Raw genomic sequence first — 17,437 nt, 5'->3', positions numbered from 1 at the left:
GGGTTTGCCTGGAATTCCCGGAAGCCCTGGAAGCGATGGGAAACCTGGCCCTCCAGTATGTACATTGTGCAAATATTTTATACTAGTCCTCCTACTGACCTTACCCTCATCCCACAGTATCTACTCAACCGGTTGTTATCACAGTCAGATTAGTTGTCTCTTTTTTTGTTTTAATTACCAGAACACTTTATATGCTGTCTCATTGTAATAACATGCTGTAAATCTTGTCATTTAATACTATTTAAAATACAGAGTATACAGAAGCTAGTTGAAATATAAAACACACAGTAAGTTTTGAATGATAATGTCTCTAGCCTGATCTCACCCTCACTTACTGAGTCATGGATATTCATTTATTTCACCTAACAGATGCCCCATCTTAATTTCTTTTTTTTTTTTTTTTTTTTTGCTTATCCCAGGGTAATCAGGGTGAATCTGGCCGCTCTGGGCCACCTGGCCCCGCAGGCCCCCGAGGTCAGCCAGGTGTAATGGGTTTCCCTGGTCCTAAGGGCAATGAGGTGAGTGGGATTTCTCCTTTTCTCCTGTGCTTATGCTTCATCAGTCAACTGTTAAGTTGCTCCGTAGTGGGGCTATCTGCTGCTGCAGCTTTAAGTTATTGTCTGCTGACTGGAACAGGTATTCTAAATGTGATATTTCCCTTTTGTAAGGGTGCACCGGGTAAGAATGGAGAACGAGGCCCTGGTGGACCACCTGGAACACCTGTAAGTTTCATGAACATGTTGTTTATTTATAGAATAATTTAATAATCACATAATATTAAATAATAGTAATAATTTTGTGACTCATAAAAATTATATCAACACATACCATAGCCTAATTTTGTCTTTGTATAGGGGCCTGCTGGGAAGAATGGTGATGTTGGACTCCCAGGTCCTCCTGGACCTACTGTAAGTGTGATAGTCCTCATAAGAGGCAATTATCGGTTATTGCCAAGCAAGTTATTGCTACAGATAGAGACTGTGAATTTGGGGGGAGAAAAATATTTTTAGTGATATAAAGAAATCTCCTTTTATGAGGCAAATAAAAGAGCTCTTCTTTGCCATTATTTTAATAAATTAATACTCAAAACTTTGTTAGGAGAAACCTGAGTTGGGTATACTTCATATAAGTCAAAATGAAAAGTCAATTTACAACTCTTGGGGATCTACCACCTTTTCAAATTGAAGCATATTATTGCTCCTTTTAACATTTATCAGAGCTAACATTTCAGACTAGTATCAAGTCTAAATGTGCTGAATTACATCTAATGGTTGGAATGAAAAGAGCAAGTACCAGAACACCAAGATACATTAGTCTTTGGGATTGTGCAATGTTGTCATCAGATCACGATAAGAAGGTATAGATTAGAGGTGGTGTGGAAGTGTTTATATGTTGAAATATTCTCAGACAATATCTTTTTTTTTTTTTTTCTCTTTTGTTTGGTTCTAGGGTGCTTCTGGGGAAAGAGGAGAACCAGGACCATCAGGTCCACCCGGCCTCCAGGTACTGTTTGTTCATTGGTTTTTTTTGATCCTTTTTTATAGACAGACAGACACACACACACAAAAAGGAGGCAGCTAAACATTTTCATTAGGGTGCACGCCATCATATTTTGAAGTAAGACAGCTTAACCACCTGGCAAAAGTTATTGCTTAGTATTTCATAATTGCAAACCAGATGGCTAGCTCAGTAGATTATGTCACATAAAACCTCTAGCTATCAAATCAGAACCTCCTACTTTTTAAAGGATTGGAATGAGCTGGGGATACATCTTCATGTCAAAAAAAATTTGCTAGATAGGAAAATGCATAATTTATCTATGTAACAGAGATGATAATACTGTTCCTTCATATAGGGCTTGCCTGGTGGACCAGGACCAGCTGGAGAGAATGGAAAGCCTGGAGAACCAGTAAGTAGTAGTTCCTTTTCATATATTTTTCATTTATTTAAAAAAAAAAAAAACAAAAAACAAAAAAAAACACAACCAAACAAAAAACCCCCACGCTTTTCCTAGATTACATTTCCAAATTCAGATGGCTATCAGCACTCTGCAGAGCAGAGAAGTCTGCTTTAAGGGATAATAGGCAAGAGAGTGTGCCAGCCACAATGCAGATTTACTAAGTAAAAATGCATGGATAACTTGCATTTATGTTCTCATAAACAGGGGCCAAAAGGCGATATTGGAGGACCCGGATTCCCAGGCCCTAAGGTAAATCATACAGCAATGGTTCTATAATTACATTAAAGAATTAATGAACTATGAGCCCGACAACAAAGAATAACACATTTCTTTGCCACAGGGTGAAAATGGTATCCCAGGTGAACGTGGTGCACAGGGTCCTCCAGGACCTGCTGGAGCAAGAGGTGGACCAGGTCCTGCTGGCTCAGAAGGTGCCAAGGTACCCATAGAAATGCTTACTTCCTGCTATTATGTGCATCATTCAGGTTCATATTTTTTTTTTTTAATCTTTTATTATTTTTTGTTACTCTTTAGGGTCCTCCTGGACCCCCTGGTGCCCCTGGAGGCACAGGGCTGCCTGGCTTACAGGGAATGCCAGGGGAAAGAGGAGCTTCTGGAAGTCCTGGACCAAAAGGGGATAAGGTAACACACCCATAGACACCCATGCACATGCTCGGCCAATTTTATGCTAACTCAGTGTTAGCTTCCAACAAGGCACTGGGTTTGTTCACATCTTCATGTTTGGCCTGATTTCAGAGGTACTGCCTGTGTAGCAGTATTGTTGATTTAGGAGTGTGATATGGGTCCTATATGGTAAAAAATATAGGATTTTTCATCTGGCTTAATATATGCTAGATATTTTGCTGTCAGATCTCTTGGGGGAGGGGTATGTCAAAACAACAACAAGAACAGTTCATACCATGGACAAACTGTTCAGCATAGACTCTATTTTGAATCAGTTTGGGGTTTTTTTTTGAAGTATTCAGTATCTGATGCTGAATACTGGGCAGAATGTCAACCCCAGTTTTAGATTTGTATGATCGCAATAAGGAAATCTGGTTATTGAGATACCCTCAGGATGAGATCCCATCCTCAGTAATGTTTTAATTTTTCTTTCCCCCTCCCCTTATGCTTGTCTTATGCTTACTTTTTGCTTATGTTTTTTTTATGTCTTATGCTCGCTAGGGAGAACCCGGTGGCAAAGGTGCTGATGGCCTTCCTGGCGCAAGAGGAGAGCGAGTGAGTAGTCTTTTAATCATCCAACAGTTTATCAATTAGCTTCATATAGTCAGAACATGAGTAAACCTACAGTGAATAAATACTGTCTAGGAGAGGTTAAGTAGTAATCCCACTGTATTTCATTCCGGCAGAGCAAATCTGGTTTCGTAAACTAAATTAGACTTAATACTAGTTTTTGCGATTACAGCTGCTTGGGTAGATATAATAGAATTTTTTGCAAGCAGAACATTACAATTAATTGGACAATGGTTTGGAGGGAAAGCACCAATACAAAGTAGAGAAAAATGTTACTAGCTTCCTAAATTTAGCTGACTGGTGAGGAAAATGCTGGTTATAATGAAGCACAAAATACATCATGATAGTAAGTATTCTCATACAGAATACTTCTACAGGTTATAATATATGATATATTTATACATCTATATAGCATATATACATAAAATAGACACTTGAAATACATACATATCTAATAAGTACACACAAGCATACATAGATCAAAATAATGAGGGATGACAAATATAAAAATGCAGCTTGTATGAGTTGGAGGAAATACAAAAAATGTATTTCAAACCACCAGGTATGCATTAAATTCTCAAGAAAGAAAAAAAGTCAGGAAGCTAGTCAGACATGTTGAACATATGCTCAAGAAATATGGACCAATTATCTATATGAAAAGTTAGGGCAGTGGATAACTTTTATTGTCTACCATTGAAAGAGACCTATTAAATGAAGGTGATTTTGGATTAGATTAGTGTCACTCCAAAAGGTAGCATGCAATAGCACAGTGGTGTTGTAGATTTACTTCCATTTAAATATCTATAGCAACCTGTTTACACTGAAACATAAATGCTGTTCATCAAAATAGAGGAATGAACATTGTCTATTTTGATACAACATATGTTGTTTTCTAATTTTTTAGGGTAACGTAGGTCCCATCGGTCCTCCTGGTCCTGCTGGCCCGCCTGGAGATAAGGTAAGGCATCGTCCATAATGATGTTTGATACTGTAAACAGTTAAACCGGCAGCTGTCTCATGGGAAGAAGAAAAACACCCAGTAATCATTCTTGTTCCTTACAGGGAGAGACTGGTCCAGCAGGTGCCCCAGGTCCAATGGGTTCCCGTGGTGGTCCTGTAAGTGACAATACTTTTCTTCCAGTATAACTTCATCATGGCTCCTCTAGCCTGGTACAGACATCAGTGTTGTTCTGACCCTATCAGGAACCTATGTGGCTTGAGTTCAAAATAAACTGAGCACATTCGGCTCCTGTTGACTCTTGGGATTTACAAGTGCTAAGGGCATCAGAAAACCAGTGCTTTTAACACTGTAAAGGGGTTGGAGAGCTGCAGTGACAGGTCAGGCCAAGAGTGTGAGCAATAGTTGTTTCCATCTTGTCTTAAAGTTAAGTAAACTTTAATAAGTAAAATACTTTTATTCTTATATTTGTATTTTAGATTGATAAACAGCACATTTGGATCTCAGTTGGGGAACACCATGGATTGTGCTCAGGGCTTATACAAGTGTAACCGAGATCCATTTGTCACACTGCAGATAATTATCTGATAATTCCCGAACAGTTGTTTTCAGACTCAGGAGCAACTGTGTTGTTTTGGGTTTGGTTTTTTTTCCTCCAAAGGCTGATAAGACAAAGAAATTTCAGCAGTATTTGTGGGAGTGTTCTCTAACTTTTAAAATTAAGCCTATCTTTCTAACATCTTCCGTTGCTCACATGTTGTTTTCTACAGGGTGAACGAGGAGAACAAGGTCTTCCTGGACCTGCTGGCTTCCCTGGAGCTCCAGTAAGTATAAATACTTAAAAGGAATTGAATATGATTATCTGTTTTTAGTTTCTCTAAGTCCATCCACATCTCAGAAAGGCTTGCCATAACCCCTTTAATATACATACCTGCTACACACATTTGATTCATTTGCTACTTTTTCTGTACTCAGTCACACATAGAGCAACATTTCTTGATCCTTCCCTTCCTGTACTGGTAGACCAATAGAGTTCAACTGCATTCACATTTAATTTCATATTTAAATTCCCTTCAGAACAGTATCTGGATATGGCTTCTCATCACAGTTCTATCATCTGCATTTTTTGAGATGTAATATAACAATATAATTTTTCTACAGGGCCAAAATGGGGAACCTGGTGGGAAAGGAGAAAGAGGCCCACCTGGTCTAAGAGGAGAGGCTGGACCCCCTGGAGCTGCAGGTCCACAAGGTGGTCCTGGTGCACCAGTAAGTTTTTGCTGTTGCTTATTGCTACAAAGAGAGGTTCCTTCAGTTCTCCCTCAGCCTCAAGGTTGCAGTGCAAACATTTGAACTGCCTGAAACTTAATGACACTTCCTATAATTTTATGAAATATCAAACATTTTCTTGATCTATTTCCTTCCATGTAGGGTCCACCTGGTCCCCAAGGAACAAAAGGAGAACGTGGATCTCCTGGAGGCCCTGTGAGTATCTCTTTGACTTAGTCACTGATAAATTACTATCTATTACAACAAACATGATGTAAATGACAAACGAGACCTGCAGTGACTTTAATATCTGCAGTTCAAGAATAATTAAAGTGTTCCAGAAGGAGTAATTGAAGCTGTGGTGTTTAGTGATCTGGCTTACATTGATTTTATTAAAAGTAAGGTTCCAAAATAGCTTTTGGCATAATGACCCAAAGCTATAAAATGGCTTATCTCAACAGTATTAGATTTACATGCTGTCTTTGCCAAGTTTTTTAGAGCCTATTAGTTCACCTTTGAGGAACATATGAGACCCTCCCTTGCAAAAAAAAAAAAAAAAAAAAAAAAAAAAAGAATAAAATAATAATTAAAAAAATTAACTTCTTCAGTTCCAGGACATTTAAGTCAGATTTTAGGCAAAATAGCTAAATATAATTCAAAGTCAACTGTTGTATAAAAATAAATTCATTCACCTTTTTCCAGTCTTCAGAAAATGACAACTAAAAGCATTGATCTCTTATAGGGTGCTGCTGGTTTCCCTGGTGCTCGTGGTCTACCTGGTCCCCCTGGTAACAATGTAAGTTGTCTTATCCCCCTTTTCTTTTATTCTTACTTTGCGGATATATTTGGATATATATTAATACATGAAACTATATTAAGCTGTATATACCTTGACATGAATATAACATAAGTAAAAGCATCCTGAATGGATGTTTGGACTTAAGGAAAAACATCTGTAAAAGAGAGTTTACTCTCTTATTTCATATGGAATAGCAATTCATTCACTTACTGTCTTGATACTCCTCCTTCTATTATGGTTTGCCTTCCAAAGCCCATCAGAGTTAGTCGAGTCCTTCTCCTGGATCAGGTCCTTGAGTATTTATGTAGGTGGCAGACATCCTGTCTTTTCCCTTGCTCTTTTATGATGCAAGAAATATTCAATTCAGGATCTTCTTGTATGCATTTTCAAGTCTACATTTTGTACATCACTGTTGAGAATTTTTTTTAACTTGCCTGTAGAATGAAATGGCATAAGCTTTAATTATCTTAGGACAGAGGTGTTTGGAAAGATTCCTGTGGCAAATTTTCTCTCTTATGGCCTACATCTGAAGTTTAATCTATCAGTCTGCAGTGTCCTCTTATAAAAATGTATGCTGATGCACCAGCTAATTCCAATATTTTATACAATATCGGTGTGTAAAGAAGACTTGTTTCATAATATCCTTGCATGTTCAACATGCACCTGCTTTTAGTCACATAGTAAAAATTAGATTCTGATTTTTGATTCTTTAAAAAGTAAGAAGATGCAAATAATACAATGGATTTATCCATTCTAAAAATCACAATTTTAAGTTATCCTTTGTTGTACTGTAACTGAGATACAAAGAAAGAAAGCTTTTATATAAAAACATGTATAAACAGGTGTTTATCTTCTGTGCTATAGTTACAGACATATGCAAATTAGAACATTGCTGAATTAAAATAAAAAGTAGGATTTTTATTTAAGGTACTATTAAAGTCAACTTAATTATTTCCCTGGATTGGCTAAGCTAAGAGTTTTAATGAAAGAACACCACCTTAAAGGTATCTGGCATGAGTGATTCAAGAAATCAGCGGGGTCTGCAACTATTTCAAATTTCTGTGGCAGAACCTTGGGTAAGGAACATGTGTCCTGTGTTGGGGGCATCCAAACTAGGCAGGTGTATTATGCAAACCGTCTGTCCAGATGACAGTAGGGAGGAAAAAAAAAAAAAAATCAGGTTTGAAAGTGGTAGGCAAAAGGCTTCTCTTCATAAGACCAGATCAGATTTGGGTGCATAGAGGTTGGACCCTAAATCCACCTTCAGGCAATGAATCAAGTCTGGCTGGCTTTCATAAGGAAAGATCAACACCAGTACGTGTGTGCTACTATTTCAGGTAACACAGCTCACACGCTTCTCTTTGCAATTCTTTTTTAGGGTAGTCCAGGTCCTCCTGGTAACGCAGGGCCTGCAGGCAAGGATGGGCCTCCCGGACCCCCTGGTAGTGCTGGTTCTCCCGGCAGTCCAGGACCTGCTGGAACAAGAGGTGAGCCCGGATCACCAGGCGAAAAAGGGCCACCAGGCGCACGAGGAGAAAGGGTAAGTACGTGTCTAGCCAGGGACCATTATACTAATTGACAGGGATTATGTTTGTCAAGAATAAGCAGCTACCTGCTGAAGATCCTCAGTATTGACTGATCTGACCTCTTCCTAAATAGGGGCTACCAGGAGATCCAGGTCCTCAAGGCATCGTTGGTGGCCGGGGTAACACAGGTTTGCCAGGTCTGCGTGGCCCAAGCGGTCCACCCGGTATGGCAGGCGCCAAGGTGAGTGTGCTTTCACTGCAGCGATAGCCTCAAAGCTAACGCAACGACTGTAATCCAGCTGCTAAAATAGCTTTGTTACAAAAAGTAATGAATGTGCTGTATTTTAGTCCTGAGACTACAGGATTTAGTTATTTTTGTTTACAACCGTAAGATCAGGCTTTAAAATGTCCAGTAACAAGCAGCTATGGGATGTGAGGTTGTCTTTAATCTCTATTACAAAGAGTCCTGGATCAGATTATCTAGAAGTATACAACCAACTTCACCCACTAAAGTAGGATGATGGGCTATAAACTCTCCTTGAGACAAGATTTGAGTCATAGTTTCACCTACCGCAAGTTGTTTATCTTTGCTTAATTGTCAATATGTTTCTTGCTTAAATATTATGACCCAAACAGGAAAATAGTTTCACCTCACTCCAGAAAAGGTAGTGTGAGGCTTGGTTTGTATTTTATTGCTAATATTGTGACAGATTAGCAGTTTTTTAACTGCTTTGGCTATTGGTTTTGGGCACATAAAGACAGACATACCCATTTATTATTTCTTAGTTGACAGAAACAATAAGGAACATTCCTTGGGTTCAGTGGCCTTGCATGAATATTACTAGCAATGAAAAGAAACCAGTTTGGCCAAGTTTTTCTCTTTTCTATTTTGAGTATTCACAATCACCAAAGTCACACTGCTCTTCACTTAATTAGATCTTCTTCATAATCACTGCATATTTAATTAAAGATGTATAATACGGTGGTAGCTCATAAGTACATTACCTGCAACAAAATCCTTTCCCTTTGTGTTCAGGGTGAAGATGGTAAACCAGGCAGCAACGGTGTCCCAGGAGAACGTGGTGCTCCTGGTCCACAAGGCCCTATGGGACAAAGAGGCTTGCCTGGGGAGCCTGGCAGAGATGTGAGTGCATCTGTTGGGCTTTCCTGCTAGCTTCTGAGTTACAAACAGGAGACTCAAGGACTAAATGTGCTTTGAGGTTCACAAAGCCTCCCTCAAGTGCCTGATGCACAGGGCCCTGGGCAGATTACGTCCTCATGTAAGGAGGTGTAGCTTGCTGTCTCTGCTATATCCTTTACTATCTATGGACCAGGTCTCTGTTGCACTTGGAGCTGAACAAGAGACTGCACTGCCTGTGCGCCTAGAAAATAATGCAGGTCTGATAGATCTTTTATGGGCCCCTCCACCTCCAGGAACTCTTCCATCTTGAAAGCTTTCTCTGACGAGCATTATTTAAGCTTACTGGAAAACAAGCTGTCTATTCAGCATCCAGCTTATGAACAAACTGTACCACTTTTTTTTTTTCTCCAGGGTAACCCTGGCTCAGATGGCTCACCTGGACGTGATGGATCCCCAGGAGGCAAAGTAAGGAATCACCAATGTCTTTAGGTTGCCAAATAAATGTTATGTAGAGATGACAACATACGTAGCTAGTTCTGTGCTATGCAACTTGTTCCTTGAATCTCTTATGCTCCACTGAATATACTCTTTACATTGTAGTTCTGTAAAACTTTACATTTCTTACCCTGTCACCTGTGACTGCAGGGTGACCGTGGTGAAAGTGGCTCTCCTGGCCCTCCGGGACCTCCTGGTCACCCTGGACCTGCAGGTAGCAACGGTGCACCTGGAAAAGCTGGCGAAAGAGGATTTCAGGTAAGACCAAAGTAAATAGCTTGCTGCTTATTTACATACCTTTCCTATGCAAAGTCCATTTCATGCTGTAATAAAGTAGAAGTCTGCAAGAGTCATACATTTGTTACTATCATAGTTTCTTGGCATTGAGGACCTCTTTTATAAGATTATCAAGGGGGAAGACATCACAGTTTATGTTGCTGATAACTGTATATAAATTAATCTCAAAATCCACGTACTCCTTAGGATGCCAAAAAGCACATCATCCCACCAGGCCCTATCTTAATTTCCATCCCATCTGGTGCTCATGCAGCACAAGCGATATTATTTATTTAAACTAAGGGAGTAACTTTGGAAGTCTTCAAGCTATTTCTGAGAAGTGCTGACACCAGCACAGCTTTTGCACTGAGCACCTCGCAAAATGAAGAAGCAGTCTAGGGCATGTGGTATGTATCAGTGCCTACAAGCAGCTGAGTAAGACTAACATGGTAGAAAAAGGAACTGGCCCAAATTCTTGCTGATTATATAGCATGTGTGGACCTTCCCCTTGTTTCCAAAGAGCTGCTGGCTTTGAGCATACTGCTTATCTGGATATAAAAAGGCATTCTAGTCAACTCCAAGTGACCCAGGCCATCTTATTCTTATTGTGTCACAGGGTCCACCTGGCCCTCCTGGCTCTGCGGGTCCTGCTGGTGCTCGTGGTCCTGCTGTAAGTCATATTTAAAGTATTTGTGATATCATACATTCATTATTTCCTTTTATTTGGGCATTTTTCTTATTTCTTTATATATTCCTTTTATCGCAAATCTACTCTTAAAGGGTCCTCAAGGTCCTCGTGGTGATAAAGGTGAAACTGGTGAAAGAGGCAGCAACGGCATAAAGGGTCATAGAGGATTTCCTGGTACCCCTGGTCTCCCTGGTCCTCCTGTGAGTATTTTGCATTGGACTGGGAATTAAAGCTGTTCTTAGTTCCTGTGGCTTGGGCTCCGGGTAACTAATGAGCCTTATATAATTTACTGAGGAAAGAAAAAAAAAAAAAAAAGTATAAAGAACTCATGTAATTTGATTGTCAAATGTGTTCAAAAGTCCAGATTCCCTGAATCAATGTGAAATAAGTGTTAACGAAGAACTGGAAGAAGCTGCTAGGAGCTAAAGCTGGGTTTGCTAAAATCCCTTTCAGCTACATGTCTGCATTTGCCTGGAACAAACACTTTTCCCATCATTTATACAGGCTATTCCTGATTAAATTGTATTATATAGAAATAGGGGTTAAAATATTTGTCTGTTAGAAATCTATGCTAGACAGAAATCTATATCCATGGAAAAGCTACTCAGAGTCTGAAGACCTCTCTTCTGTCATGCATCTTTTGCAGTAACTAATATTATGGCAAAATGGGCACAAAATTGTAAACTTTGTAAACTACTGAATTGTAAACATGCATTACCATTTTGAACAGTTCTTAATGGCTAAAATAATTGAAGGGTAATAGACAGGCATGCCGTAGGTATTTATGACAGGTAAAAATTTTAAGAGGGATTTATACTGAAAAGAACTATTAATATCACTCATGATACAAGTGAGAATCAAGGAACCAAAACTCACGTAGTTAATCTACCAATGATGGCAAAAAGATGGAAGTTTTAACTATAAATTCCACCAATACCAACCTACTTAACGACACAATATAACCTGTTGTCTCAATAACATGAGTAAAACAAACGTCTGATAAAGTCTCGTTTACACTATGACAGCGAGATGATTCATCATTTTTAAACATATGGCTTAGTTCTTTGTGGTGCATACGTAGAGCAAATTTAATGCATTTGAAAACATTAGGGTTTGTCAAATCATTTAAATAACTTTACTGGTAATACGGTTTTATGGTAATATGCAGCTTTTTGAGCCTATAGCTATGTATTCTTACGAATAGAAGATTTCATCCAAAGCTTGTTGATGTCAGTTGGCTTTCTTGCATTTTGGATGATATTGCATCACTAATATATTTTTCATATAGAGACTATTTGATAATTTTTTCCAGTTAAAGAATGGTAACCATTCTTTCTCATATCTAATGTAGGCTTTTTATAAGGATGTGTTTCATATAATCTTAAAGACGTTTCAATGTCTTTATTTAAGGTACATCCAGCTAGATAAAAAAATATTACTGGGAGGTGTATGACTGTCTTTCCTTACCTTCTCTTCATAGGGTCCCCTGGGTCCACAAGGCGCAATTGGAAGTCCAGGAGCTTCAGGTGCAAGGGTAAGAAAAACTCTTTACTTAGCATAACTGGAAGGAAGGTGCAGACTGTTTGTTTTTAAAAAATAAAAAAAAAATTAAAAATGGCCAATTTAAAAAATTTTAACAGGCAACAGCTGAAGAGAGACACCTAATAGATCGTACAGAAATGTTTAAAATCTCTCACAAAGTATTTATGAATTTCAGATTATCAGGTAAACTATTTTGACAATATTATTTGTGTTCAACATTGTTCTAGGGTCCCCCAGGACCAGGTGGGCCGCCTGGAAAAGATGGTAGAAGTGGCTATCCAGGTCCAATTGGTCCTCCTGGCCCTCGCGGTAACAGAGGTGAAAGCGGCCCTGCAGTAAGTAAATTGTGCACGCTCAAACAAACAAATCTTCAGGGGTTATTCATGAAACATAGGGTGCTCTCCCACTTAATTATCTCCCTCAGAAAATCCTGTACTTCATGGCCAGAGTTTGTGGCAGGAGGTATCTAGCTATCAAGGCTAAATGATTTGTAGTTCTGTGTAATACTTGATGCGCTAGGCATCCTGTTAGTCTCAGATAGTCATTGACTCTCCTGTGTAGAGCAGGAAGGCAGGATCTGCTCCTCACTTCAGAGCTCAGACTGCCTTTGTGTCGTGGAAGCTGTGAAGCAGGTTCCCTAGACTCCTTTAGAGAGGCCAGCACTGCAAAGGTCGCTGGCATAATCGCTTCTTCTAAAGCCAAGAAAAGGTTATTCTCTGGATTTTGGTGGAAAGGGTTTCTTTTCCTTCTCAAAGCCCAGACAGAAGAAGGACAGTCACAGCTTGAGAAAATTAGGAAAAGAAAATTCCAATTTTAGGAAAATAAAGGCTTGGAAAGTCTAACAGATGTTTATACATAGCAAGTGCCATCATTTAGTGAGTAAGTAAACTAAATGTTTATGTGAGAATTCTCATTTTTTAGGATTAAGGCCAAGACAGACTTTTAGTTTTAACCTGTGATGTCTACTCAGTGCTATGTTCCCTATTTTTTTAGGGTCCACCAGGACAGCCTGGTCTTCCTGGTCCTTCTGGTCCCCCTGGTCCATGTTGTGGTGGTGCAGCTGCCCTGGGTGCTGGTGAAAAAGGTCCAGTGGGCTACGGGTATGAATACCGAGATGAGCCAAAAGAAAATGATATCAATCTGGGTGACATCATCTCTTCAATGAAATCAATTAACAACCAGATTGAAAACATCATTAGTCCTGATGGGTCACGGAAGAATCCAGCTCGTAACTGCAGAGATCTAAAATTCTGCCATCCTGAGCTCAAGAGTGGTATGTTAGGTTTTTATTTTCACCACTAGTAAAGATAATAAATGTGATAATAATTTCAAACTTTCATTTACTATGCATTTACACTGTATATACACTGACTTCAACTCCACTCCTTACGTGCTTATAAACGAACATTTGTTTAAATAATTTTATGGAAAAAAAACCATGAAAAGTGTAAGTTCTATATTTAATTCAAATGTCAGTCATATTACAGAGTTCATGTGAACTCAGTATATTTTTATATCATCTTATTTGCTGTGGCATCTCTTCTGTCAAAATTAATATGCTTCCTAATTTGGCTCAGGAATCTGGCCTAGAAATAAGTTTCACCCTCATGCAGTCAGATTCTTCTCCACATATATTATGCCCCTTAACATTATTATTATCTATTTATTTATTTTACTTCTAGGAGAGTACTGGATTGATCCTAACCAAGGCTGCAAGATGGATGCGATTAAAGTATACTGTAATATGGAAACTGGCGAGACATGCCTTAATGCTAACCCCAGCACCGTGCCAAGGAAAAACTGGTGGACCAGTGAAAGCAGTGGAAAGAAACACGTTTGGTTTGGAGAATCTATGAATGGCGGTTTCCAGGTAAGGAATTACCACAGTTAACAGCCCAAAAGGCAGTACATATATTGTACTCATGTACATCACAACGTACTAATAAATAATCCTGAAACTGAACAAAGCTAAACATTTAGCGTGTGAAATAATAACTATATGGACTGTCCCTAGACTTGATTAAACAAAAACTGTTGCTTATGTGTACTCTGCAGTTCAGCTACGGAGATTCTGAGCTTCCAGAGGATGTCTCAGAAGTTCAGCTGGCCTTCCTCCGCATCCTCTCCAGCCGTGCCTCCCAGAACATCACCTACCACTGCAAGAACAGCATTGCCTACATGGATCAAGCCAGTGGAAATGTTAAAAAAGCTCTGAAACTGATGAGCTCTGTGGAAAGTGAGATCAAGGCTGAAGGGAACAGCAAATTCACATATGCTGTTCTGGAAGATGGCTGTACTGTAAGTAAACAAGACTTTAGTACAGTACTTTAATAAATAATTCCCCCTAGAGGACAAGACCCATAATAAAGGAAGAGAGAGCTAATTGAGGAACTTTAGATTCTCTACACCAGCAGTGTCACTCCTGTAGCAACTGTAGAAAGTGAGGTGCATTCCCATTTAAATCTGTGCTTTACAGGTATCTCCCCACTTTAGAGTCAGTCAGTGAAGTCACAGTGACCAAGTTTTGATCCATCCCATGTCAACTCAGAGTAGTAAGAATCATCTTAGTCATAAAAAAAAAAAAATCAAGGCTAGCTGATTCGAGCCATGGGCTATGATTGATTATGGGAAGGGGCAAACATAGTCATTTTGCAGATGCAACATTGCTCCCTGCAACAGAAAGTACTGGAGAGGAGCCGTAACGTGCTGGTCTATGAGCATCTCCGGCCCTTTCAGTAACAAATAAAAAACACCCTCCACAATTTCTGCCTCCTGCTGTTTAAGGTCCCAAAAGCACAACAAACACTGATGCACGTTGCAAACCTGTTCTTTAAAGATGGATGAACACATCTACTTTGTGGCCATTTCTTTAAGGTGAACATGAAGAGCTACCTCATTACTGCTGCCACTTTCCAAACAGAGTAGCCATTTGTACCATCATGTCCCAGCACACAGACCCTATTTCAGTTCTAGCCAGGGCACTAGCATCACTCCAGAGTTCTCTACTGTCCAGCAGGGATCCCATCCCTTCCGAGCAGCAAGGTCTACAACCCCACAAGATCTCACATAAAAGGTCCACAAATAAAGAATGTCTATCAACATGTACATATCTAAGGAGACTGCAAGCAGTTTACATGGTGTTGAGAGGGACACAGAAAAGGATCAAAGGAAAGGATCAAATAACTACAGGATAACGTTCGCATAGCCCAACAGTGATTTCTCTAACGTGTTTGTTTTTTTTTTAATTTTCTTTTTAACTTCACAGACACACACTGGTGAATGGGGTAAGACAGTCTTTGAATACAGAACGCGCAAGACAATGAGGTTGCCTGTGGTTGATATCGCACCTTTAGATATTGGTGGTCCTGATCAGGAATTTGGCGTGGACATTGGCCCGGTCTGCTTCTTATAAATCAAAGATCCTGCTCTTTCTGAAATCCCAGCAAACAGATTCACACTCCAACTGTGCTCCTTTGTTTTGGCCTTGTCAGCTAGTACAGGTGACCATCTGTATCCCAGTTATTTATTAACCAAATTTCTGGGGGAAAAAAATAAATTTGAGATCAAGGGTTATTTTTTTCGCTATACACACAGTAAAAATGCTTGTTTGCTCTATATTTTTTTTTTTTTACCAAATTCCATCTTCAAAACATGTCTCCGTGGTGCTATAATAAAACTTCAACACTTAATAAAACAACACTGTGTTCTATTAGTTGAATGTTAGCCAATTTACAAAGCACTGATTGCTCCCAGTACCAAAGTTTACCCTTCTTTCTAAGATGCAGTCCATAAAGCTAGAAAGACCTCCCTGTTTCAACTACCTCAACACGGACAGAAACTGGGATGTGTCTGATGAGTCAAACCAAAAATCAATCAAATCAAATCAAAAACACATTGGCCTCATTGGTCCATTCAGTGGAATAATTTGTTACAAAATTGTGTATTTCTGTACTGATTAGCTATGGAAAAGTACAGTGTATTTTAAGAGTTTAATACCTTAATGTCAGCAGTCACCATAATTCTATTGTTGGATTGTATTCTGTTATCAAAGGTGCTTCTCTACTTTCCTGTCATTGCTGGTCAAGACCACTAAAATTAGGGAAGTGTAAAAGACTAATATGATGGTGCTAATGTATTTTTCACTCCTAACTCTGCAAGTCAGGGTTATTGACTTGCTTAAAAAAGTAAAGGATTTAAAGCAATTGTAAATGTCTCCTGTCAAACATTGTCATTGGCATGTCATAGTTGAGAACTTTCTCCCTTCATTCTGTAAAACTCAATAAAGATGCAAAATTGTGAACTACTTCTGTTGCGTTAACACATTTATAGTGTTGAAGGTTAACCATCTTTGTAAGCTTTTATATGGTTGTTGGTCTATTCCTTACAGAGACACATAATAAAATATCTTAATAAAACTCCTTGTTGTTTCATAAAACTGACTTTTTAAAATTTATTTTACTATTTGTATCTCTGTCTTCAAACATTAATAAGGCAGGACACAACTCTGGTACCAATTTAACTGTTTTTTTCTAAGATAACTTGTTTGAAGGAAAACTCTAAGGGATACAGTATATGGCATCATACTATGACATTTTCTTTCTTACTTTTCTTACTTTCCATCTAGTGGGTCATTCTTTCAAGCACGGTGAGCTCCTCTGACTATCAGCATGGATTCAGCTCTGACAGGAAGATCCAAACCAGCGCCCATGCACCTAGGGGGATCAGGTTGGAGGAAATGTAAGAGCTGAATCCTCCCTCTCCAAAACCCACCCTGCCTCAGTCTAAATAATAAATAGGCAGTCACAGGCTACTGTCCTTTCCTTTCAGATGGCAGCTCAAATAAATGGCCAAAGGGTCTTCTGCAGCGCAGGCTAGAGGCACCAGCAGTTTGATGAAGCTGGCAGTCTAACCATCTGGATATTAATTATGGCCATTGGAGCTGCATGACTAAGTCATTCCAGATCTTAGCAAAAACTCAAGAGGATGCAATTACCACAGTAGTTTGGTAGTTCAGGCCAGAAGGCGGCAATTAGCCACACACCAGAACCCAGGCTGTGAAACCTCTCCAAGAGGTAGATGCTGACAGATACTCCTCAGTTTTTCCCATGAAGGAAGATACAGAGCCTGCCCTGCATCATTACTGCACCACCACATGTTGCTCCACAGCCCAGGGTCAGTAAGGACCCCCTACAACAAAGATAACAAAAATCAGGGAGAAAAAAAAAAATCAGAGTCTTAAAGGTTTTCATTAATGATTACAGATCATGCATTCTCTAAGAATACTTTCTGGATTGGACTAACCTGGAAAACTGGTTAGAGAAACGTTGTTTGTTTTTTTTCAAAGAAATGTCATGGAATTTGGACACGCCCTCATAGAAGCACAATAGTGAGGGTCTGGGGAACCCTCAGCAGCACAAATGCAGTATCAACACGGGCATGACTGTACTTACTGCAACATAAAAGAATAGTGCCAACAATTACAGAAAAGAAATACTGGCTTTTGCAGGGAAACCTCCTCATTTTATGGTG

At 39.2% G+C, this 17,437-nt stretch overlaps 1 protein-coding gene across 2 annotated transcripts in view; it reads left to right on the top strand.

The window, feature by feature from the left end:
* Nucleotides 1–16,323, top strand: part of COL3A1 (collagen type III alpha 1 chain) — a 52,939-nt gene extending 36,616 nt beyond the window's left edge. For both annotated transcript variants that reach the window (XM_054830051.1, XM_054830052.1), the window contains 29 exons: nucleotides 2–55; nucleotides 420–518; nucleotides 669–722; nucleotides 855–908; nucleotides 1,450–1,503; nucleotides 1,856–1,909; nucleotides 2,165–2,209; nucleotides 2,301–2,399; nucleotides 2,495–2,602; nucleotides 3,146–3,199; nucleotides 4,119–4,172; nucleotides 4,277–4,330; nucleotides 4,943–4,996; nucleotides 5,334–5,441; nucleotides 5,604–5,657; nucleotides 6,184–6,237; nucleotides 7,619–7,780; nucleotides 7,900–8,007; nucleotides 8,803–8,910; nucleotides 9,319–9,372; nucleotides 9,553–9,660; nucleotides 10,295–10,348; nucleotides 10,459–10,566; nucleotides 11,847–11,900; nucleotides 12,136–12,243; nucleotides 12,902–13,181; nucleotides 13,591–13,778; nucleotides 13,964–14,206; nucleotides 15,174–16,323. In XM_054830051.1, the coding sequence (XP_054686026.1) occupies nucleotides 2–55; nucleotides 420–518; nucleotides 669–722; nucleotides 855–908; nucleotides 1,450–1,503; nucleotides 1,856–1,909; nucleotides 2,165–2,209; nucleotides 2,301–2,399; nucleotides 2,495–2,602; nucleotides 3,146–3,199; nucleotides 4,119–4,172; nucleotides 4,277–4,330; nucleotides 4,943–4,996; nucleotides 5,334–5,441; nucleotides 5,604–5,657; nucleotides 6,184–6,237; nucleotides 7,619–7,780; nucleotides 7,900–8,007; nucleotides 8,803–8,910; nucleotides 9,319–9,372; nucleotides 9,553–9,660; nucleotides 10,295–10,348; nucleotides 10,459–10,566; nucleotides 11,847–11,900; nucleotides 12,136–12,243; nucleotides 12,902–13,181; nucleotides 13,591–13,778; nucleotides 13,964–14,206; nucleotides 15,174–15,320 (2,775 nt within the window). In that variant the 3' untranslated portion in view covers nucleotides 15,321–16,323. The remainder of the gene's footprint in view (nucleotide 1; nucleotides 56–419; nucleotides 519–668; nucleotides 723–854; nucleotides 909–1,449; nucleotides 1,504–1,855; nucleotides 1,910–2,164; nucleotides 2,210–2,300; nucleotides 2,400–2,494; nucleotides 2,603–3,145; nucleotides 3,200–4,118; nucleotides 4,173–4,276; nucleotides 4,331–4,942; nucleotides 4,997–5,333; nucleotides 5,442–5,603; nucleotides 5,658–6,183; nucleotides 6,238–7,618; nucleotides 7,781–7,899; nucleotides 8,008–8,802; nucleotides 8,911–9,318; nucleotides 9,373–9,552; nucleotides 9,661–10,294; nucleotides 10,349–10,458; nucleotides 10,567–11,846; nucleotides 11,901–12,135; nucleotides 12,244–12,901; nucleotides 13,182–13,590; nucleotides 13,779–13,963; nucleotides 14,207–15,173) is intronic.
* The last annotated feature ends 1,114 nt before the right edge of the window (nucleotides 16,324–17,437 follow it).

Source organism: Grus americana, chromosome 6 (assembly GCF_028858705.1).
Source record: "Grus americana isolate bGruAme1 chromosome 6, bGruAme1.mat, whole genome shotgun sequence".
Taxonomy (NCBI): domain Eukaryota; kingdom Metazoa; phylum Chordata; class Aves; order Gruiformes; family Gruidae; genus Grus; species Grus americana.
Note: the sequence above shows the minus strand (reverse complement) of the source record. Positions and strands in the feature narration are given on the sequence as shown.